Source organism: Haliaeetus leucocephalus, unplaced genomic scaffold, assembly GCF_000737465.1.
Source record: "Haliaeetus leucocephalus isolate CR32 unplaced genomic scaffold, Haliaeetus_leucocephalus-4.0 Scaffold687, whole genome shotgun sequence".
NCBI classification, from domain to species: Eukaryota; Metazoa; Chordata; class Aves; order Accipitriformes; family Accipitridae; genus Haliaeetus; species Haliaeetus leucocephalus.
The window spans coordinates 539,910-565,454 of record NW_010973123.1 but is presented as its reverse complement, the minus strand read 5'-3'; the positions used below and the strand labels follow the sequence as shown (position 1 = coordinate 565,454).

The window sequence follows — 25,545 nt, the reverse complement described above, 5'->3', positions numbered from 1 at the left end:
TGGCCCATGGCCACAGATCCATACCCTCGCTGCCCTGCCTGGACTCCTCAAATCCTTCCAGCAGGTCTAGGGGGAACTGAGCTTCAGCTCCCGTGCCCCCCAGAGCAAACAGTTTCCCTTGTACGCTCCTTAATAATGGCCTGTGGTAACACACCCACGGACCTGCAGTGCTGGGAAAGGCCAAAGACCCCAGTAGTAGCCCTTGTTAGGGATATGGGCATCCAGGTTGCTAGCCTTAACCACGCTCAGTGCAAGGAGTAAAAATACAAGTGGAACGAGCATAAATTGCTTCAACAGAGAGCGTTACGGAAACATATTTAAGGCGGCAGAATCTCACTCTCTGCCTTGAGATGTGTAGAGATATTCATCTCTACCTCATTCCATTTTAGTAGATGAACCAGCACCAACTCACCTATTTCTAAGATAAACTTATTCATACCCATTAAGACTTACAGCCTTTTAATCAGGCACCGTAACTAGAAACAGCCATATTTGTCCCAAGCATAACGTGAAATTCCATTAATTTCTGCATGCTGCAGCTCAGTTATCCTTTGGGCTTGCTAGATAAATTTCTGAGCTGTGTACAGATTACCATGGAAATTTAAAACAAACTGCTCTGCTCCTCAAGGGGAAAGTGTATTTCTACCCTATCTCAACTACTCTCTGAAACAAAAATGAGGAAGAAATTATATTCTAACCTCAGGAGAGATTTTTACTAAGCTAAGTCTACTGAAACTAGTTTTGCCTCCTGTTGCTGCTTAGTGTTAATAAATAGTTTGGGGGCAACACCCCCCTCCCAAAGCTGTATCGGTAGTTTTATTGTTTAGATATCTATAGGCTGGAGGTTATTTTTACTACATCCTGTCAACAGTCGAGGGGACAAAACTGCCAGGAAGAGGATGCATTAGGCTTTTACATTAACTGGTGGCAAAACTAGCGCCCAAGATAGCCTAAGAGCTGGATGACTTGCTGACACAAGTGTGCTCTGTATTACTGATTTGTTTTTCCACATTAATGCTTAGTTCACGTGATGCTATAGATCCCACAATCTTACAGACTTAGACCTCAAAGGAAGAGAATCACAGTTTGCCAAAAGTGCTGGGGCAGGTTGAGAAAAAAACCAGTCCATGCTGCGTACAGCTTCGGCAGCAGCCCTGGATCACTCACCTGGGCAGCCCAGTGAACGACTGCACTGTAACATGTAATCCCAACAGAAAATGGATCATTTGCGTACACCTCGTGCTCACAGAAAATAACTCATTCTTCTGACTTGTAGTTGGAAATGTTACTCGGTACCACGGTCCAGTTTACTATCAGATGCTTATTGACTTGCATCCAACTGGAAACACGCACTCATTATAAGCACAGGACTAGGAGCATGCATTTGTAGGTTGCTATTGTTGTTTTATACAGTTTGCAGACACAGACACAACAGCAAGAAAAATTTCCCTTCAGATGAAAAATTGATCCAAGAGGCCATCACATCAGTCCAAGCCTCAGTCCAGCCTTAAGCTTTAGCTTTCATTGCACTCTAAAGTATTACTTTTATATTCCCTGTTAAATGGAGTCTTGTCTCAGCAAGTAACATTGTCTTAGATCCTGAAAATGTATGTTGTTATTTTAAATTCAAGACCTAAATTTTACGTTGAAGGCCTTGCTTAAACATATAATCGAGTGAAGTGATATTAAAATACATTTTTAAAATCAATAGAACTGGTTTTGAAAGGAATAATGTTACTTTTCAGAGCTATGGTGGTAATTTTAGTAAATGAAATAATTATTGAAGAGTTAAATAAGGGACCTTTTTTTCGTACATGTCTTTAACACTTTGTAGCGAGAGCTATACAAATGTTTTTCTCTCTAGTCCCATATACTCTACAGAAATTAACACAGCATTTTTTGAAAAACTGGCATGGGCCATATATTCTTAATAGCTAGTGACCTTGACAAATGAACATTTAAGTCTCTGGGCCCATTTTTTCCAAAAAAAATGAACACAGTGGACTCTGACTGTAAAGAAAAAAAACCCCAATCTGTTGGCTTAGATTCATTGTCCAGGCTTAGGGGAATGCAAAGCACATGAAAAAAGTAAAAAGTAAAGTACAAGTGAAATTTTAAGAATTATTATCAGTTTTGTATTAGAGAGTAATAAAAACATGATCTAGAAAAAATGTACTGATAATAACCAAGTAACATCATCCTAGTGATATTTTCCAGATCATGACTGTAGCCCCATACACATCCAGTGGATGTTGTAAAGGGCAGGTTCTTCTTTTAGTAAAGCACTTAAAATCTTAAATGGCAGATTACCAGTAACACTCTACCAACTGCGCTACAAACCAGCAAAATCTATTGGAAATGGGAAATGAAGTTTGCTGGGCTTATGTCACTGGTGTTTTAGGTTTGATCTACAATATCAAGCTTTTGCTGCCCTAGCTTTATCATTTGTGAACATGAAAAAAAAAAATATTGCCTGGAACACAGATGTAAGTTTGACCAGCCATTGGGTTTGCTTGCGTCTTCCATCTTCCAGGGAGATGTTTTACTGCATTCCCCCCGTAATACTGCGGGGCACAAGCTGCATGTTCTTTGCTGGACTTATGTTATGCTAGAAAAAGTGGGAGCCTGTGGATTATCTATCACTCACAGGATTTCCAGACAAAAAGTGGAAACACCAGAGGATATTAGCTTTCCTCAGCTCAAACTCTGCAGCTCCAGCAGCAGGAGCTACCAGCTGTGATTCACCACAGTGCACTGCAGGGTGAGGGGGGGGCAGGATTTGCGGAGTACAAAACCAGCTGGCAGGAACAGCTGCTGAAACAGTCAAAACAGCGGTTTTTCCCAGACATCCAGCACCCTCTATGCTTCCAATGAGAGCTTCTCAGCCTTGTGCTGACTGCTTGCTCACCCCAACCTTCTCCACACCCTTATTTCTCTGCCTTTGACTTCACTGTGCCTCCTTTCCTCCTCTTTGCCATGTTCCTCTCTCCCTCCCTTCTCCTCTCATTTTAGATTTAGTTCTAAGTGAGCCTTCCTCCCTTCCTCATCAGTACAAGTTTTGCTGAAGTTCCTCACCCTGCTACAGCCCCTCGTTGCCAGCCCCCGCAGCGCATCCCCTACTTACAAAGTCCTCAGGGCATTTTCCACCTTCACAATCAAAGCACCTAGCACAGCCACGTCCTGTTCTTACTTAGCTGGTGGTACCAACACAGAATAGCCGTCGTCAGAGTAACGGCTCCTCAACTAAATCGAAAGCTCACCGTTCCTCTTACATCTCCAGTGTGGCAAAACATCTTAAAAAGCATTTGTAATCCCTCATTCCTCACTCACACCCCAGGCTCTTCTCCGGCGTGCCCAAGGCTCAGGGCATGGACCAAAGGAGTCAGGCTGTGGTGGCTGCTGGTCCCCAGGTGGGGACAGGCTTGAAAGTCTGTGAAATGACCTGTCCGGAGCATGGACAAGACGGGAGAGGCAGCTAGGTGTATGCACATGTGCACGAATTGGTGTGCACGCGTCTGTGCGCATCCAGGCACCGCAGCAAGACTGCTGGTGGTTTCAGGAGCCAGAACTGGGGAAGCAGGCAGGGGCCACGGAAAATCTGCCGTGCCCTGTGTATGTTGGGTAAAGAGACCAAAGGCTTCAACTCATCACTACCCGACTGTCTGTTTGAATTGCAATCTCACATAAATATATAACATTTAAAGTCACTTAAGTTATTATATACTTCTAGAATAAGAGCTAATACGTAGAGCTCCAAGAACAAAGAGCTCCATTAGCAATACATAACAATAAGCTTTATTTGGCATATAGAAACCAGATTCCTGACCTTTACCTTCTTATTAATTCATGGTTACTTGTCTAACACAGATTAGATATATGTAACAAGCACTGCCGTTAAAGACTTTCAACATCAGAAATAATGCCAATTAATACCACATTAGAAAATATTCCAAATTCTATCTTAGATAACCTCCTTGGCAAAAAAAAGTCATGGAACAATTTGGTGTCTGCAGCAGGCCCCCCAGCTCTAAAGGACCCCGGCGTATTTCTATTCAACGCTGGATGGGTACAGCACTCTGCAGCCTTCCCTGCACTGGTTCTCCTGCCAGGGGCACTTTGGTGTTACTGGGAACAGAAGGGGTAAGATCTGTGGTCTTTTATTACTGTGCTCTAATCAGTTAAATCTTTTCAAACAGTAGAGTATCTGCTCTGACAGTCTGAAATCAAGAAATAAAACCAAAACCTTGCAAGTACGCCCATAGATTTTCCCACTGAGGAGAATATGGAGTGGAGCCAGTCTGCAGTATTTTGAAGACTGTTGAACAAATGGTGTATATTGCTTCTACTCTCCATAATCTTCTGCTGTAATATAAATGCAATTACTGGTTCTTCCTCCACAGTAAGTAGTATTTCTGGACAATCAGCTCAAAAAAAGTAAACTCAATCCAAAATGTCTGACTACACATATCTTTGATTTTTTAAAACTTGAGTAATTACAAGCGCAAGAGACTATTTCAGACTTCAGGCTGTATTAACAATCTTTACAAATGTTTCTGCCAGAGAACTTAATTTTACCAACTTCTGTGTCCTTCTGTATGGATTGTGGCAATGTTAAAATATTCTAAGACTGAAAACTCACAAAATATCAAAATTAATAAGCTCCTTAAGATCACTTCCTGAAAAAACTGAAGTTTGAGGTACTTGGGTGAAACCCTTGCTTCAATCCTGCAAAGACTTGTGCATCTAAGATATAGTCTCATCAAAGACGACACACCTTTCCACAACCAGATGAATATCAGACTTAGCCCTCTGGTGCTTTAAATCCAACAATACTCACACAGATATGTTTGGTTTGTAAAAAATAAATTAACTGTAAAATAATATTCTTCTAAACAAGTTGGTGATTTTTTTGTAAAAACTAAAATAACAACTGAATTATTCCTCATTTTAAAACATTATAAAATGCTATTACCTGTGCTGCTTGCCAGAAACCTGTCTCTTAAAGCTTTTCTATAATGATCATATTTTTCCTCATGCTTGCTCAAATGAGAAAAATATCCCTCAAATGAACATGTCTCACTTCAAGAATAAAAGACAGGATGAAAAATGTTTCTAAACATTAAATGGGACATAGATTGGCTATTTTCTGTCACTATATTTTTTTTCCAAATGTGTTTCTAAACAAGAAACATGAGTAATTGCAGACTTAAACATAGAATAGAAAGCAAAACAGTATAAAATTGCTTGGCAATATAAAAAGCCCCATGTAATCATCACAGTTCCAAAAAGAGGTCATCAGCAACTAAGAGTTTAGCCTGTGCAGATCTGTTGGAAGGATGCTGGGGAAGAAAAAGACAGACAGCACGCACCTGTAGAGAAGCCACTTGAGCACTGAAGGAAGCAGCAGAAGGTTTTAAATCCCAGCCCTAATTTACACAGATCCTTGGGTGTCCTTCCATGAATGACCTGAGGCTCCAACCATCGGGGTTTGGCAGATTTAGCAATGGCGATCAAAGACGATTTTGCTTCCCACCCTTTGCTCCATCTCCCTTGGAGATTACTGCCCCTGTGTCAGAGGCAGCAGAACAGACAGCGCATCTGCCCATCACTGCCCTGCTCCATCCAGGATTTGGGATGGCACACTGAGCAGCCGTCTGCAGGCTGCCGAAGCGTGGCCACCCGCGCCCTCCTGCTGCCAGTGCTGCCAGGCAGATAACCCACCGCGGGAGCACTTCATCTTCCCAATTTACAGAGGCACTAGTAGCAAGACACGCCTGCTGAAAGTTGCAGCCAGCGGTAACTGGGAATACAGCTGGGTCCTGGTGCATGCTGTAAACCCAGAGCACTGTGCCACGGTCACAGCCTACCCGGCTTGGAAGGGTAAGAGCTCGGTAAGGGCTGCAGCAAGGAGGAGGAGAGATGCAAGGGTCATTTCTGCTCTAAGCCAGTCTGTTGACTGGAGTCTGTTAGACTGCTCCGGGTCAGCAACTTGTGTTCGTACAGAAGAGAGCTAAAACCAGTAAGAGACCAAGGCAGGAAGATGTCTGAAATAGCACCTCACTAAATTTCTCACCGTTTGCCATTTCGTTAAAGAATGTTTTATGTTCTGCTTAATACAAAGACTAACCTCCCCTGCCCTCTGCTCCGCCAAAGCTGACCGCCCAGGAGGAGGCGGCTGCAGTACCGGGGACCGTTCTGCTGACCAGCTTGTGATCAAGGTGGCAGATACTCGCAAAGTAAACACAGTTTCAAGTCTGGTTTGGCCCCTGTTCTCTGGTCATGCTAACCCAGTTCATTACAGGCTGCTCCAGGGAAGAGAGGGATGTTCTGTCTGCCTCCTTTCTCCCACAGATCAGTTATGCTGCAGGAAAATCTCTCTCTCTCTCTTTTTTTAAAAATTTAAATCTTTGTTGTTCATTCTCAAGCCTCTTTTTCTCTCTCCCTCCAGATTTCCTCTAGGGCCTACACATCTGGCCAAGCACTCCTTCTCTTTATGCACACTGTTGCATTCTATTCCTTTTCTGTTTGCAATCTATATTTAGCTGTTTTCCTGTTCATACACCCCTCCAGAGAGGGGTATTGTTGAATGTGACTAGTCAGGAAGAGAAACAATGCAGTTAGAGCACAAATCCTTTCAGAAGAGTAATTGGGATGAGAAGCTGTACAGGGTTGGGTAGGACAGAAAGCTTTTTCCTAAGATTAATCAGAAACAGAGATCTGAATATAAATCCATAAAACCCCTTAGAGCAGCCTGATCAAAGCCAAAGAACACCTAAGTAGGAGAAGAAACAAAGGCAAGGAAACACATGCAAGCTTTTTTATTTTTTTGACATTGCTTTGCTCCCCCCCCCCTTCCCCCCCAAAAAGTGAGATAAAACAATTTGGGTTTGGAAACCTTACAATATCTCTGTCTCTTTGCTCAAACTACCAGTAGCCCCTGAATGTGAATCCAGAGTGCGTACATGATGAAAGCTCTGGGAAAAGCGTACTTAAAAACTACTGGGTAGTTAGTCTTCCTTGGTCCAGAGACACTTCAAGTGTCTTTAGCGTAGGAGGAGTAAGTATAAAGCTGGTTCTCAAGAAGTTGGCTGCAGCATGACTCAGGACAGAGGAGAATGCCTGGGCCCACCATGGTGGGACAGCGAAGAACAGCAATCCAGTGTCCACACCATGGGAAGTGTCTTGTCTGGTCTGAGGGACACTTGCTCAGCAATAAACAGAGCATTTCCCATCTTCAGGTTTCTTACAATAATAAGTAGCTTGTGAATGAGGCGGGGGTGGGGGTAGGGATTGGTTGTGAAATACAACACACAAGCACTAACACTGGGAAACTTGATAGCGTGGGTATCCTCCATAAGTAAGAGCTATTTATCATCATGAAATGGAGCCCTTCGGTGCAGAACACAGAAATCTGTGATTTGGATCAAAAGAAATGTCTGGAATTCTGCTTTGGAGTTTTACCATTATAATGGTGCAAGCAGTTTTGATTATCATACAGAATCAATAACTCTGATAGTCTTCAACATTATGCTAGCAAATGCATTGGCAGCTAAGGGGGGAGCACTGGGTGCAAGTCATTTGTTTCCCTGGTATCACTCGCTATGAAAGCAAAAGCTGGAAGACTTTGTAAAACATCACAGGTATTTGAAAAACTCCAGAAAGGTGATTTCACATTTAATTTTGCTGGGTAAAAACCTGTGTGTGTGACTAGTAGATGGTGCACAGTGTGGATTACAAAAACGCCTGTGCAGTGGTACGAACACCTCTCAGTATTTAAGACTTAAATATGAACGTGGACCTGCCCTCAATGACTAGCAGACATTCCCTGGACAAAGGGGGTCCACAGCCTTTCCTACGAGAAGGGAGGATGAGGAGAAAGGCTACAGAGTGGAAACGAAGGCAAGAGAAGGGTCATGGGAGTTTCAAGGAAAGGACACTTGCAGCGTGACATGCTCTACTGAGCTTGTTTGCTTCGGTTAGTGGCAAGACTGGGTGTTTGTAAGATATTTAAACAAGGGCAGGGAAGTGGCTTAGTCTACAGGACAGGCTTCAGCAATGGAACAGAAGATATGTCTGAAGCAACTGGGAAAAAGATGATTTCATTAGCAGCGCTTTTCAGTGGCAGGAAGAGCCTCTTAAAGACCAAAAGGGAAAAGCCTACACCTGTGGAGACAGGAGATGATCTAGAAAAACAGCTCGATCATGAGAACAAAAGACAAGGAACGAGGTCAGAAATTGTTCAGTCATGTCCTGAAAATCACTTTAAGAGGAGTGAAGATCCTGAAAGGGAGAAACAATTTTTCAAATAAGTTACACAATACTGTTTTGGGGGAGGGATTTCCATGAATTAAAAAAAAAAAAAAAAAAAGGGAACTTTGTAGTAATTTTCAGTCCAAAAGGAATGTCGGCAGCAAAAACCCGAGCCGCTAATCTGTTTGGTGTCCAGCAGAACTAAACAAACCTTCACTCTGAGTCAATGAGAGGTTGCGTATGGCCTTATGAGATCAAACTCTAATCCTCTTAGTAGCATTTTCCATGGAAAACCTGCCATACTGTATGTATTTACACTGTTACATGTCTTATTCATATAAATGCTATATACATACACACACACACAAAATATGGCTGTAATTACAACATATTCCTTAAATGTTGTATAAACTGAATCCCGTTCAGAAACTGCTTTAAAAAGGAGCAAAATACCACTAGGCATTATTTGCTTATGTTCCCTTTACTGCAAACAACAGAACAGACTGTCTGACAAAAAGATGTGTATAATCTGGTTAGTGTAAACCATTTGTTACACATGCCCACATAAGTCCCCTTCTCTCCTGTATGCATTAATGTCTTGTTTGTAATTCAGAGGCAAAGTATAAGGAGGCTGTACAAAACAGGTCAGTTTTAATTCCAGGTTGTGGGGCACAGGTATATAGCCAGGGCTTGGCTAAGAAATTTAGCAGCTCTGAAGTGTCACCATACAGATATCTTGTTTTGTGATTTACACATCCTGCAGTCATCGGAAAATGTCAAAATTTTGTATATTGACCCACTTGACCATTCAGCATGCAAATATGAGACATCAAACTAAGTAATTTGATATTGTATAAATACAGTCCCATCCAACAGAATTTTGTAGCAATTATTATAATGAGTTATTTCAAGGAGAGCACAAGTAAAAACCAATATTCTTCCCAGACTTGCTTGCTCCAAAGATTCCTGCCTGAGGACTCGTCATTGCACATTCCAAAGCCTCTCTTGCTAGACAGTCTAAATATCCACTTTTATCCAGAGACATTAATTATTCATGTCAGCAAAGCCAGTATCAGCTAGCAAGACAGGATGTTTCAAGCAAATACTGACGCTCTATTATAATTCTGTAACAAGCATTCTAAAACCTTGGGAGTTATTGTACTATGATATCTCTTCTGATGAATTCCTACTTTGGCAGCCTACACTTTCTATTAACATCTATAGGATTGCTAAAATAATTCTACTGACAAATCAGTCATTTGATGTTAAGTTCTGTGAGCTTTTTCTCCATAAATTATAGTACAATGTCTCTTTTTCCCCCTCACCATAGTATATGTAGCTCTAAACAAACATCTTTAATATATTTCGACACAAAGATGATCACTGGATTCCAAAGAGAAAAACACCCAGCATCACGCTATGTTACCTCCCGCTTATATCAAAAGCATCTCACTAACCTTGACAAAATATTGCTACTAGTTAACTTCTCCTGCCTCACCCATTAGATTAGAAGTAGGAATTGCTAAAACAAATGACCTAGCTTATTTCTAAATATGGGAAAACTATTAGCAAAAGACCACACTATTATGATAAATAATCTCATTATTGGGGACTATAGTATTTCAAAGCCCAAATATTTATACAGGTAAATAGACTGATCCATTTGTTTCCACAGCAAATCCAAATACACTCCTCACAAAAAAATCCTAGCTTGCTTCCTAGCATTTCTATACTAGAAACTGCTCTGTACACAGTGCAGTGATGAATCCCAGTTTCTTACCAAGCTGTCCCCCTCTCTCCTGCCATCTCCCTCTGCTTGGCTTCTTGAGTGGCTAAGAAGTACACTTCTGCTCTCGTTCCCTGTTCCCTCATTTTGTGGTGGTAGCGGTGTCTCTTTCTGTAGCGCCCTATTTTCATGAATCTTACATGAACATTGTATCTCTAAGAACACTATTCTTCTGTCTGTCCCTCTTGAATTTGACAATACTTTCAAAGCAAATGGCCAGAAAGTGTGCGCAGGTGACTCCACTACAGACACACAGCCCACTGACAGATCACCGTTTCAGAAAAGTAAATGAGACACAATGTAAGACCCCGACATTTGGGGTTGCATACAAGGGAACCAGCCTCTGCTGGGGTAACAGAACACCTCATCTGTCCGCTGCTGGTGGGAACCTCAGCAGCTCAAAATTCGCTTAGTTGGGTTTTATTTAATGAGAATAGACAGATAGGTAAAAATTTTCCATTAATACAACACTCTTGGTGCATACATATATATCAAAGTGCCTGCCACCTACAACTTGACTTTCCTTCCTCCTATGCCTTGAAGACTTTTCAATTTAGGAGGAAAGAAGACACTAAGATCCAGTTAGGCAAGAGTTAGAATTACACTGAGAAAAAGAGAGATTCCAAATTTAACAAATTCAATCTAATTTTAGAGACCAAATGTATAGAATATTGTGATTGCAGATCCAGATGTATCACCATCCTACACTTTAACCTCCAGCTCAAGCAAATGTAGCCTGCCAGGTTCACAAACTTGGCCAGGGGATAGCTCTCCTTTATCTGTCCCGTTATGAGGACACCAGTATTGTGCTAGCCCAGAAGTTGGTAATAATTTAAGATGCACTTAAACAGAAGGCGACATTTGTTTGGTGTAGTCCTTGTTGGCAACTTGAGGCGACCAACCAGGAGACAGACAGAAGCCAAGGAGGTTTACCTAGAGTAGGTTGTTAATCCATTCTGTTAGATCTCGTGTTTTGGCAGGGAGGAAGAAATACTGCTCTATCAACAACAACAATGCCAGGCTGGTAATGTGTTAAGTGTCACAACAAAAGCAATACAAGTTTTCTTCTGATTCAGATCCGATTACAATTCTGGGGGGGGGGGGGGGAGCAATTTGATTTGCTTTTCCTTTTGCTTTGAATGGCACAGGTTTGCACTGGTTTAGGCTTCATAGCACTGTAAATTTAAAAGGAGAAGTAGCCCTTAACTACCAGGGTAAGGTGCTTTGAATGGAAGATCTTTTTCTCATAAATGCCTAAATTAACGCAGGCTAGTTTGAAAATTGTCATGAAAATCCCAAGATGAACAACTACACAAGGTTACTCCTTTCAGCAAGTTGAAACGGATGATGACGGAGCAGAAACCATGCAAAGCCAGGAGGCTTTGTGTGACTTCACATCCCAGAAATGACAATGGACCAAAGTTGGCAGCTGATTTTCACTTTGAGGTTTTTTGTTCAACATTCAAAAGAAAACCCAGAGGGTGAAAATGCACAGGCAAAGCAGGAACAAAAGTTGTCATGCAAAGCAAAACGCTAACATCTTTATATCACTATTTTCCAAGATATCATAGATGCCATAGTAACTGTGCTTTAAAAACAGAGTACGGTGCTGTGAAAATGGTACTATACGGAGCTAAAATCCCAGACAGGCGTTCCTGCTCAGTTGGAAGCAGACTTGAGTCATAGGTATGAAACCCTCAACAGTCCATTTGGGAGCCTGTGATGCAAGGGGACTCTAGGAGGTTTTGCTGCTGCTCTCCCTGAAAGAGGAACAATCACAACACATTTAACCTACGGAAAGCCAGTATGCAGAGCCATTTGAAGATAAACAGGTAAGGACTATGGTATATGAGGGGGAGGCGTTTCTGGCATATGTAGTAAGTACTGTATTTGGGATTTGCTTTGGAGCTATCGGACCATTGCCCAGCCTGGGAGCTGAGTGTCTCCGCTGAATCAGCACCTCCTCAAACAAAGCTTTGTTGTTCCTGATGACTCCCGAGTTACTGCAGTAAACTGAGGGTGAAAAGTACCAAAACAGAGGCAGTACAAGAAAAGCAAAAACATGTGATTCCCATTGTCTGAGTCTAAAGCATAAATTAAAAAAGCTGAATCAGATGAACGATAGGGTGAGGGAGGAGGAAAAAGCAGAACTATTACCTTACAAGGGAAACATCCAAGAAGGCAAAGTGAGAGTTTCAGCAGACACCAGGAGCCAAGAGCCTGGTCACAAAGGCACAGTCTCCCTGAGTGCGGAGCTCAGCATTTCCGTGGTCCAGCTGTGGGACTCTACATGCCAGTGCACAGCACGTTCAAATCCTCAACCTTCATTTACGAGAGGGAAGAAAAGCCTGAAGACGAGTAAAGAATCATATCCCAGGAGGGCAGAACAACTTAATTTCTTCTCCTTAGTAACTAGAAAATGGGGAGTTGATGTGCCTCCTTGAAGAGATGACATGAAATCCCAGATGGCAACAGCTTTCTGATCACCAGAAAGATAAATGAGTGCTTGTGGACCACAGTGGTACTCCATGGAGAGAGCGCTATTCTTATTTCCATCTCAGTCTCATGAATGTCACACCAGCAAAAGGATTTAAAAAGCAAGGGGAAAAGGGCAAAGTTTCTCTTGGCTGTGGTGTGCACAGTATGTTAAATGTTTTGTAAGTCCCCGGAGATGGGTTATAATTGACATGGTTGTGCATGTGGAAAATAACAGGGAGGAACAGACAAGCACAAAAGAAGAGGCAGAGAAAAAATCCTAAACCAATCAATAAAAGAACAAGTGGTCAAGGGGGGGAGCAAAGGACGGATCTATTTTTCATAAATAAGGCTCTTCAAAAAGCTCTGGTTTTGAAATGACCCAGATTGTCTGCATTAGAAAAGATTAATTTTTTAATCCACTCATTTGACATGCATTATGAGAAAGATGGAAGTATGAAATGAAGAACTTAAGGCTTTCCTTACAACTCCAGGGAAAAACTTCCAGAGAAAAATGTCCAAGAAAACTCCTCCCATAACATCACAAATGTCTGACTGTTACAGCATTTCTTTCAATACAAACATTAGTCAAATGAATTGTATGGCTTCTTTTATAAGCCTCTTGCAGAAGGAGAAAACACTTTTAAACCAAGGAGGGGAAGAACAGGTAATTGGCACCATTCACATAATTATCTTTTCCTAAGCGAACAATATGATTACAGGGAACTTAAACCCTTTCATAGAGGAATACCAATTTTCAAAAGTAAATTCGCATGTAAACTTTATCCTGATGTTTGGAGAGAATATTTTCAAAAAGGCAGTTGGGATAAAATGAGTATCTTTCGGCAGATAATCACTATAGGTAGTGTATGCTTTGGAAGTGACAGTCCTCAGAGCCATTAATGGTACTCCTTCTAATGTCCCGTTATGGGTTTTCCTGCCTGGGAAAAATGAGAAATTTGTTTGCTAGATTACAAAATCCCTGTTGTTGAGAAGGTTTTTAGAAATTCATTTCATACCAACAGGCAAAAGATGCCATTAGACTTTTTTTTTTCAGTACATGGCCTTTCAGAGAAAAGTAAATACAGATTGAATTTCTCTGCTGTGCAAGAAGGGATGCTGTAGCATCGATGGCATTAACAGCCTGTAGGAAGGGAAAACAGAACATCTGGATGCTGCCATATTTGCACTGGTGGAACAGAGAGAAGTTAGGTGAGTAAATATTATCTACATTTACTCTGCAGGCATAGTAAGTTCTGTTCCCCACTATCCTTACCAGCATTGCTGCTCGAGATACTGTGATGTGGCATTAACTTTTTCACAAAAATGTGGGGAAAAAAAAAATTCTGGTGTATTTGAAGTACGCTTTTAAGTAAGGATTCTTCAATTCTGCAAATGCAATTAAAAAAAATTGAAATCACAGGGAAAATAAATTCTCAGTTACAGATGATGGGAAACTGTGGCTTCTCTCCAGCTCTGGTAACACTGCTGATTATTTTTTTCTTGTATCAGTTTGCAGTTAACAGGGTACCTGCAACTGTCTTTTTTTTTCAGACCTGAGCTAATGTCCCCAAAGTGCTCATCCTGATGACATAAAGGCTTCAGTTAGCCACCAAACTAACGACAATGTACATTGAAAGTCTTTAAAGGAGAAAGCAAAGTCTCTCCTTGCTTCCCCTCAGCTTAGTTTGACCCAACTTCAGCTTTAGCAGCTTTACATATTTTCTGCTTCACAATTGCTAAAACTCCATGAACAAAGGAGGCTTCAGTAATGAAAATGAAGCAGTTTCATTACCTCAGACTGGCAGGCATCATAAACCTAGACAACTTTGCAGCGCTGGAGAGGGGTTAGCTGGTGCCTGCTTCAGTGGGGGCTTTCCTGCCTTCACACCACCCAGCGCTGCTTCTGGGTGCATTCACGTAACACCCTTCCACCCGCTTCTCGAGCGAGCCTAAACACGTGCTCCTCCTTTGGAGCGAGAAGTTGAGGAGAAGTTGACAGAGTGCAGAAGTAAGAGCTAAGACTAACAGATTAACTTGCCTTTCCTCTTTTGTGCCTATTCACTGGTTGCCACATACAAAGGAGAAGGTAACTCTCAAGGGTATGAGACTCTGGAAAACAAGGACAGATACATCGTCTTCTCCAGAGAGGCATATATTCTTTCAAATTAAGGCACTGCAATGTGTTTGAAATCAGCCGTAAAAAACCAACACTTGAAAATTCCTTTGTATTGCCATCACATGAAAACCATTTGCATTTTGCAAATGTCTTGGTTTAGCTATCTTGATAGTACTGACTTAATGAAATGTTAAGGAGTTCATTTCAGAAGAAAAATTAGTGATTTTACTTGCCAAGAAAAAGCTTCAAGTCTTTTCAACACTATGAAATGTTATTAAAATACTTTTGAAGTATGTACTATTTAACATCTGCACGCATTTCATAATCAAAAATTCAAATTCAGCGATATGAAATGGTCTTGAACTGTGTCATGGAAATAATCTAATATAAAGCCTTGCTTTCATATTATAGTTTAGTAATAATTGCAATGCATAATCATGCGGGAATAAAGTAGATACTGTACAGACTAGCAGCAGATCCAGCAGGGTTTAAGATATTTAGACAGATGACTTTAAAATGAATGCAATTACAACACTTATTTGCTGTCCCAGGCATTTTCTAGTCACAGACAGAGATTGTCTCATACAGGAAAGGCTGGCGTGGAGATGTGCTGATGCAGAAGTTAAAGGCAAAGATATCTGCCAGAGTCACAGGACCTGTCCACTAATTGCCCTCAACGTGGAAGTGGAGAAGACGAAGTTGAACTGCTGCAGGATTTTCTTTGTTATTCACTAGCAAAACAACAGAAATTTCCACTAAAAGAGAAAACTCTCTCCCCCTGACCAAAAAAACAAATATCCGCCCAAGCCTTTTACTTATTTGTCAGGAGAATTGCTTGTATAAGCATGTATTATGGAGGTTTTCTTTCGTATCATTTATCAGCACTGGCCACTTTACATATAAATTACATAGCAGAGTTAGTCTTCCGTCCGAACGTGGGACCAAAGTACTGACTTCTGGGATGCTCAGGCTTGACAAATGCTAAGAACACACCCAATTTCTCCAGAGCATTGCCACCCCAAAAAAGGCCTAATCCCAAAGCATGTTCTACAATGCACACATCTTTCAAAGCAATAGGCTTGAACTTTTTCAAACATTTTTGAGCATTTTTCAACAGTTCTTACCACCACCTAGTTCATTCACTCTTTATGGCATTCAGCAGCCTGTGCCATTCTGCTAGCTGAAACAATTATTGGATTCCTTCTCTCCTAGGGACATGGTGAAGCTTTGCGTCTGGAATACATCTCCGTGTTAATTTGTATATGGAGATATCTAAGGCTCGGTCTTGTAAATAATAATAGAAAAGACTCACAAATTCAGCATGGAGTTAAGTTTTCGATGTAGTTTTTAAGGCCAACCTCTAATGTTCTTCTGGAACAGAAATGTCTTTTTTTTATTATTATTATCCTTAAATATTATTTCATTATTTGTAGTAGAAACAGCAGCCTGTATTAAACTCTGTAATTTTTAAACTAAATTTCCATACAAACTTTAAAAAATGTCTAATCATACCAGTTTTCTCCTTGTTGAGTTCTACAGAACTTCAAAAAAAAACCACCACAACATCAAATCCCAGACCCTGAATGTATATACATGTGCATAAAAACATATTGCACATGTTTACACAAAACAAGAAAAAAACCCCTCTTTTCCTGCTTACCATAACTCTCAGCTAACCACTGCTTTTTATTCATAATGTGTAGCAGGAGCAGACACCACCCAGGACTCAGATATCCCTAAAGAAGCCCCATGAGCTGACATTACCCTGTTGGGCATCACAAAAGGGTACCACAAACTTGTCTGGAGGGTAATGCTTCTGAGAACAAGCAGGATGGGGTAGCCTCTGTTATTTAATAACAGGTAAAGGTCTATTTTATAAATAAACCCCACACACTCAGTTCCCACCCTTCTAAAGCCTTCAGTTTGTTCCTAACAACTCTTGAAGAGAACGATTTACTGCCTTCTGCCAGTCACGCACAGGTCCAAAGTTGGCCCTGCAGGAAAGAGGCATGACACCCTTTAGTCACACCTGGAGTTTATATGAGCTTGCTTATTTAGGTTTCATAAGCTATCTGGCATTTAGCTGATTACTATCATTACTTATCATTTGAAAGCACACCGCAGCCTGTATCTCCCCTTCTTGCCCGCACACTGCTACACAATGCCTAATAATACCACGGCAATCTGAGAAGAAGGTTTTCCTCACGGGAAACCTCGCAGTTTTGTCTTCTGCGCTCTCGATGGTTTGCATGTCCAGTATTCCTCGAACCCCCGGCGCTCAGCTAGAAGAGAGCTCTAGGCTTTCCTGCACCCCACAGTGAAAGCGGCTCTGCTGAAACACCGACACTGGCAGCACTTTTCCAAGCAGCGGGAGAGACTCCACGGCCAAAGGATGGCTGCCCCCTTCAAAGCCGCGCTGCGCCTGCCCCGTCACCACCCACGCACCCGCTGAGGGAACCCGCAGCCCAAACTGTTCGCCTGGAAGGGATTTCCCTGGGTGCGAACGGTAGAACTGTGCTGCGAGGACCTCGAACAGATGTATTGCTTGCTTCCTTACGCATCCTCGGCCAGGAAGCTGTTTTCACGGCAGATTCAGTGGTCCACTCATTCTTTTCCCTTTCCTGAGACTTTGTTCTCCAGGAAGCCAAACTGTGCCTTGTGTGAGGGCTGATGGCATCACACGCACACACAGATCGAGAGAGTGTGTCCTGAGCACGGAGCTAACCGCTGCTTCTCCGCAGTACTTTGAGTCTTTCTTAACAGCAAATACTTCAACAGAATCAGTGCAGAACTGGGACTGCAAGTCTTGTTAAGTCAACACAAGGAAATAACTAGCAAGTAGATGAAAAGTATTTCTACTTGAGTAACGGGTAAATAAACATAAGGAGGTTTTTTGTTCTGATTTCTGTCTTACTTTAGAAATATTTCCAGTTACCTGTGAGGACACAAATGCAAAAGGCACACACAAAAGGAGTCCTCTCCTGAGACTAGCAGAAAAACGGGTGAATCAGATGCTACTGATAATAAAAACAGGTGCAGGAGGTAGCTCAGCCCTCTCAGAAGAGACTTTTTGTGCCACAGGGTCAGATGGGCCGTAACATTGTAAGCGAACGTCTAGATTAAAATTACGCGTTTTCCACTTGCATGAAACCAAATTACTCCAAATTACTGCTAGGCGGGGGCTCAGCTGCCCACAGGTCCCAACCAGCCCGCGAGGTTCAGCTCTCGTCCTCCCGACCCCCCGTACGTAGATGCTCCGGGCTCAGGGAACCAGGGCATTGCCTGGCTGGCCCACAGCCACAGCGGAGAGGCACCGGCCTCTCCGTTTCATTCATTTCATCGTTTGTTTGCGATCGTGTGTTCACCGTACCGCCGTGTCATCACCAGTCACGTCAGGTCAGCACGTGCGTGTCCCATCAGCTGATGGGACAGGACCCATCCCACAACCGAATGAAGACCCTCTTCTGTTACATGAGGACGTCAGGCCCCCGCTCCGTGCCCAAACACGCACGTGCCCTGGCTACGTGACCAGAGTCTGTGTTTAATTGTGTGATGTGTGTCACAATTGATCCGACATCAGAGCCCATGGACAGGGTCCGTCAGCTCGGGACTACATGCCAAATACCATCAGATCAAGGCATCGTGCAGGCATTTAGATGGTGGAAATGGAGCATAAAATGACAATTTGGATTGGTCTTTGACAGGGTGGGGTCCTTTGAAATAAAAGTGATTTTTACAAGGGACCATTAGCATCAAAAAGAAAGGAAGAGCTTCTCCCTAACAACGTTACTGCAACTGGTACGAGGTCTTGCTCCTGAAAGTCCCTAACTTTCAGAAAGGAGAAAAGCCATTTTTCCCACTCTGCAGCAAAGACTGAGGAAAGGGGACCTGAAAAGCTTTCAAATGCATAAAAATCCTCCTGCAAAGAAAAGGAAACAATCTCTTTTTCACAGGTACAATGGGCAGGACAAGAAGACACAGGCTTAAACTGCCATAAGAAAAACTTGTGTTAGACATCAGAAAAACTCTCAGATGCTAAGGATAATGTCACAAAGTATATCTCCTGGGGAGGTTACGGGCATTTACCATTGGAGGCCTTTAAGAATAGGTTAGAAAAACATCTTTGTTTGGTGGAATAGTTTAGTTATAGCTGATGCTGCCAAAGGAGGAGGAGGGGGAGTCCAGATTAAGGTTTTTTAGATCCCTCCCAGCCCTCTTTTTCTATGACTTTTCTGTGGAGAAGTTATCCCTATGTCTACCTGCTTAATTTTCCCTTTCTGTAGCTCAGCAGTTAATTTGAGGCTTGTGGGAAGGAGCACATAGCAGGTCTGAGACACAAGAGACTGTTTATTTGGGATAAAGTCAGAAGTATTTGGGGAATTGGGGAGCAATTTCTTTATTACGAATGGGTACACATGTGAGTAAGCTCTCTTACCACCAAAACCGATGTAAATAGGTAGAATTGTATCAAAGGACTTGAATAATCATCATAATTTTCATTTTACCGATGGGGAATGCAGGGCACAGAGGTCTGAGCCATCTGTAATGACACAGCAAGTTATCAAAATGAGCCTGAAAATTGGATTTCCTGGCTCCTCAAGTGACCTATCTGATGGACTACACGCTCCTCCTGCAATCCCTCCCCTGCCCTGCCTCCCTTCCCCCCAGCAAGCCATGCAAGACTACAAGAATTGCAGCATTTCCTCGGAAAAGTCTTGCATGCAGCTGGGGGAAGTCAGACTACAATAGTGTCGGTAACTTCTGCTGTAACAAGAACACACATCACAAAGATGATCATTACACCAAGGGCAAAAAAAAGACCCTTCAGCTGCCTCGGGACTTACACCTTGCAGAGCTGATCTTGGGCTGTTAACTCCCATCTCCGTTCTTTAACTTGCCTCTTTCTGTCTAACGTTTGACAGAAAGAATATATTCCTCTACCAAATGATGACCTATAAAAATAAAAAAGAGGAGACAGAATAAAGGACATACTGCTGATAAAGAACGGAATTGTTCTTTATACAAGCGCAGAAGAGTTCACAAGCGTTTGCAAGAAAAGCATTGCTCCAGCCCGCTGTGCAAAAGGAGCGGTCTAGCTCAGCATTTGCTGACCACTTACCTAAGGCTGCTGTAATTTCAGCCTGTAGGAAATCAGAATCAGAGCCTAAGATTAGAACTGAAAATCTCTCATAACAAAGTATTATAAAGCCAGTGCCAATCCTTCTGCACTATTTCTTACCAGACTGCATAGGCTTGCTTCTATTTTCTACATGCCAGGGCTGGAACCCAAGGAGGACCCACACTTGCATCACCCACAGGAGGTCCTGCCTCTCACAACTGACTATGCTGAGACCCACCAGGCTCCAAATTAATTTTGAATTAATTTGCAAGAACTCTGCTAGGCTCTAAGCCCCATACATAGACCAAACAGAATTTGGATTCACCATTACCAGTAAGACGAAACGAGAATTAAAAGAATTAAAGAATAAGAATAACAAATTAAAAAATAAGAATAACAAATTAAAAATACGTCAGGAATGCAAAAGTTGGAAACATCTCCCAAAAGAATCAAGGGCAATGTTTTAATTGGTCATTTTCTCAAAAACACCAAGAAAGGCTTCTGCTTCACTGGAATAAATTATAATCAAATTCTCTGCATGCTTAGGTCTTTCCTAGCTTATTCAAATAGCATATTTAACTTTTGATTTATAAATCAAGGGATCTTGCTCACTGCCATAAGATGCATTCCACTGGGGCTCAAAGTCTTTAGCAGATCCGCACTGTGCGTACTTTCTCCTGATGGTTTCACATTCATGTTCATCAACACTCAGCAAGAACCATAAACAAAGCCCTTCCCTCGGATGCACACATGCAGTTCCCATTGACTTTGCTGGATTTTCAGCTGACTTCAGTAAGAACTCTATGTGCATGCAGAAGGGCAAAACTTGGCTCTGCACATTTAATAAAATTATATCACTAGATACCTTATAAATGAAGGGCAATGCAGGCCATACTGAAAAATAATATAAACTGAAAACCCGAAAGTGTAGCCAAATAAGTTCAAATTTCAGCCAGGTTTTCCCAGAATAATAAAGAGGGCACACATTTTAGGCAAGACGAAAGAAAACCCCTGTAATATCTCATTTATCAGAGTGTGCTCTGCCTCCTTTAGCAGGACAAAGTGTAAAACCCAGCTATCTACATAAGGCAATGATCTTCTTGTCTCAGATACAGCAATGATATTGGCATATGAAACGATTAAGTAAAGGTCAAGTTACAAGCTGTGATTTGCTAAGTCATTTTCTGCATCTGTATCCCTGCTCTGTAAGTTAAGAAGCTCACTGCAAGTGAATTTAAAGCATAGCAGAATACCACAGTAGAAAAAGTAATTAATTCTATGATATTAATAACTAATTAGTTTTTCATCATATGATATTAATAACTAATATTATGTTATTTTGAACCTATTCTAATAGTGGTATTTTAAAGATATCAAATGCCTGAATCCAGGAGTATCTATCTTAAACTCTTCAACCCCCTTTCCCGCCTGGCCAAAGGAACACTGCAACAAAAAACCCCCACAACCTAGGAACAACAGTCCCCTTCCAAATTTCAGATGACATCTAGCAACACATAACTTCTGCCAGGTACACTAGCTAATGCACACTAAACAAAGCAGTGCTACACATCTTTTCTCCAAATTTCTTCCCTTTATTTTACTTTTACTCATTCCATGATGTAATAACTTGTGCCTTTTAACTGCCTCTTTAAAAATATCCACCTATTAGGATGAAGAATAGCCTGACTTCTAAAAATCCAACTACCAACATGCTTCTTTGCACTTTCTGTTTGGCTGACAAGCACTCATTAGCCTGCAATTACAAATTTATACACAGAAGTACTCAGGGATGGAAATCACAGAGGGGGCTTGATGTTCATGTTTGGTTTTTCCCCTCTAAGCAAGAACATCTCTGATGATTTTCACACTTAAATAGCAGAACAGATTTTATGAATCATTTTTTCTTCCTGGTTGGAACAACCCCTGTTCTCTGTTGCATTATAATACTGACTTCCTTTGCATAAAGTTGGTCATTACTGCCAAATCAAGGGAGAAAGGAGGGAAGTGGACAAAATGCTCTGAACTTACACATGCAATAGGGTATGTATCAGGCTGCTTCCTGAAGCAAACTATGTAAAATCAGAAAAAAAAAATCATTACAAGACAACTCACACAGGGGAAAACTATTTCGTAGACATTGAAAAAGTCCAGTAAAGCTAATATAATACTGATGATCAAGGGGATTGTAAAGACTTTTTTTAAATGAAGCGAGGCTCCAGCCTGTTACAAATGCTGAGTCGTCCTGGTCACTCACGCTAGATTACCCAGTAAGTTAAATCGTTAGTGTGGTGGAATCTGTTTCTCCCAAACTATGCTCTGTCAAATGACTAGTTAGGAGCTCTGGTGGGGCTCTGCTTCTCAATCCCCCCTCCCCTCCCAGCATCCCGCCCTGACAGCGGCAGCCCGTGAAGACGCTCGTCCCTCTCGGAACTCCTTCACATAACTCCAGGTCTGCTTTCTCTCGGCTCTGGCGGAGCATGAGCTTAGTGAATTTACAGTGTGTTACAAGGAACATCTATTTCAGCTTAGCCTTTGCAATTCTGGGTTCACAAGGGGGAAAGGAAGGGTTCCCCCCCTCTCCCCTCAGTCCCAGAGGGACAGGGCTGGTGCAAGGAGGGAGCTTTAACAACTTTCATTTCTTAGTGTGTATTAAATGCACAGCACGACTATTCGATGAGTGAAATAAAATTAGGTACCTTACATGATCATTTTTCATAAAAGCTGATTTTAAAGAGTTAACAAAGAAAAAAACCAAAACACACCAGCCCAAACCTCTGCTTTTCTGCATGTCCTGTTTAAGCAATGACACATGAAGAACTTTATGTTCAAACAATTACCTGGTACTTTAAATAGGACACTAAGGGAATAGTATTTTAAAATGTATTCACACAGCATGAGACTAATCCTCCTCCTGGGAATATGGTGCAAACCAGAGTAACTCCTCGGAGGTCAGTTGAAGTACACCAGCACAAAACAAACATGAGGCAGAGGGGAATCGGGCCCCCTCTACCTCTATTTTAATGCAGAGGCTGCAGATCATCTGCAATGATAAAGTGAGCAACGTAAATATAACTGACATCTATTCAATTGATCTCACATCCTGCCGACTATTCACAGCTCCAAATACAGGGCTAAAGAACAATGGTTCGAGGAAGGGAGGCAGAAATCCTGGTTCTAACCCATTCGCACATTCCTATCTGCCCCTATCTCTGACTTGAACTGCCTTCATCTCCCCACGCAGCTAAATCCTTGTAGGTTTAATTTGACATTGTCCCCCCCCCCCCGCTGCGCCTGAAGAACAACTTCTCCTTATGACAAAATAATAATTAAAAAAAAAAACAAACCGAAACCAGGATGCATGGGAGAGAGGATAAATGCAAAAATCTGTGCAAGTATGAGAACCTATGGGCAAACAAGCAAGAAAATCCCTATCTAACATACCATATATATAACAGGCACTAGCAAATTGATTAATTATTTGGAAATCTGGCACTGAAAAAGAATGGTACAAGCGCAAGGGAGGAAAACTAAAATATGAGGCTATTACAAAGTATGGTGCCATTTGTGCTAATTTAAGTAGATCCATAATTATTTCCTACAACTTCACGATGTCCTGAACCAGCTTCCTCCTCCCCTGCCAGGCTGATAAAAGGATCCTTAGCAACACACCAAATATATTATGCAATGTATAGAATACTACCGAGAAAAAGCACTGAATTACACTGAAACAAAGAACATCAGGCGCGAACATCACCACCTCCTGGGAAAGATCACCTTTAAATATTTATCGTGTCAGCAAGCGCAGGCATTCTCTTGTCTCTCCGATACCAGCACAGTATTTGCTGCATTTAACAAAGTTAAGGCGAATTTTACCTCAAATCTACTTAGGCTCGAGCTCTTTGACCGAGACTTCTTGCGGAGGTAGACCGAGAAGAACCGTCGCACCGTGAACTTCTTCATGTTCATGTCCATCGCCCCGTCCCGGCTGCGGCGCACGAAGGAGCTGCGTCGTCGCCGGAGAAAACTAGCGCATCCCGATGGCCCCTGTTTCTATCCACGGGCGGGAGATCCTCCGAGGTGTCTGCTCCCGTTCCTCAAGCCGGGCACGGCTAGACCCGCGAGAGGGACGTCGCCGGAGCCATGGGAGCCCGCAGCCGGCGGCTTTGCTCTCCGGAGCGTAAAGGCGTTCGACTCCCGCTCGCTTCCCACTGTTTACATTTCGGTGCGGCGAGGAGAACTCTCTCCCCGCTCCCTCTCCCCGTCGCCTTAGGTCCTACTACATCCAATCAGGCTGGGCTCTGGCTGCATGGATAATCAGCTCCAGCGGATGACAGCTCCTGCGTCCCAGCGTAGCGGGTCTGAGATAAATATTAGATGTGTCTATTGCTTTGCACTCTCCCTCCTCTCAGGCAGGCTCTTTCAATTTCCTGGTTTCCGAATCACATGGGGAATAGGCACATGCTGCACTTCTGTTTTTAGCTCGGAATTTCAGCGCTGCTATAATTACCGAGGGCTACGGTGGTCAGAGCTGAGAAGAAATCGGCTCCTGCGTGAGAGTCTCTCCTGGGAGGAGGCTGAAAGATGCCGCGAGCCCACTGCCGGAGAAGGGTCTGAACCCCCTTTTATTCTGGGGAGCATGTCCCCCCTGAAATCGAGAAGCTTAAAATCCTGTTCACAGATTACACACCGGCTTTACGTTAAAATACCTAACGCTGGCACAGCTCTGAAAACAGAAAGCCCAATCTAGATGGTAAGTATTACTATTCTTACTGTACTACAGCAGGGAGCTACAGCCCTTCTAAGAGGTTAAATATGTACATCTATTTACAGGCTGTAATTTTGAGCTGCTTACAATACTGCAAGCATGCAGACTTACAGCTGCACACCCCCCCCCCCCCAACATAATCACATTTTTCAGCTTTTCTTCAAAAACTAATGAACCTCAGTGTGATCCAGAGACCAAAGAGCTTTCTCTGCCTGCTGCACAGGGCTCCTTGTCCTTGGCAGGCTTTCCTTTCTGACTACCGAGGAGCACCCAGACATGCCTTTCTCCCATAACCTCATATGGCAAGTGAATGACTCTGATGACTTATTAATGACTCAGATAAATAAGCCCAGGGAGAGCTGACACTGCTACAGCCTGAGAAGTCTCTCGGAGGTTAAATGACAATACCACTCCAGTCAATCTGCTCTAAAAGAGAGACACATTTTGCTTTAATTGCATGTCTGGACTCTGCCGTGAACTATGGTGGCTGGTCATGCCTGTCACTACCTGCTTTGTTTGCAGGTTCTCTGTCCCTCTCTTCTGTCTAAAGCTCACCACAGTCTATATGTACCTGGAAAAGCATTCAAAAAAAAAAGAAAAAAGAAAAAGAATATTTTGGCATGTATGGTGCCATTAAAAAGGAGGTCAGATTGGAAAGGCTACAATTAGTGCTGGGCTCTATACTCTCCTACAGCCTCTGACTCGTCTATGCCTGGGCCACTGCTGTCTCCCCCAGCCTGAGATAACTACAGTGGCAGTCTGCTTTGTGCCTTTCTCTTCTCGGCACCTCCTTCTGATCGCTTCTCTAATTCTCTTGGTTTGCAACAGAAATATATCTTCTGGGGTTGCTTACAACTGTTCTGCCCTGGTGTAACCCAGGTCAAGCCTAGGAGCCCTTTGCCACTACAGTTCTGTTGGTTCCTGGCTAAAGCTCCTGCAGCAGAGGCAACTGTCCCAGCAAAAAAAAAAAAAAAAAAAAAAAAAAGGATTTTTTTTGTTTAGGGGCAAGGGGGGGGTAAAGAAAACAAACC

The 25,545-nt window shown here is 42.4% G+C and overlaps 1 protein-coding gene across 2 annotated transcripts in view; it reads right to left on the bottom strand.

The window, feature by feature from the left end:
- Positions 1-25,545, bottom strand: part of RPS6KA2 (ribosomal protein S6 kinase, 90kDa, polypeptide 2) — a 305,814-nt gene that overhangs the window by 147,071 nt on the left and 133,198 nt on the right. The window contains exon 1 of one of the 2 annotated variants that reach the window (XM_010579887.1): positions 23,623-23,721. The exons of the other annotated variant lie outside the window; for it this stretch is intronic. Coding sequence (XP_010578189.1) covers positions 23,623-23,721 — 99 coding nt within the window. Of the gene's footprint in view, positions 1-23,622; positions 23,722-25,545 lie in introns of those variants that run through there. 2 annotated transcript variants of the gene reach the window in all.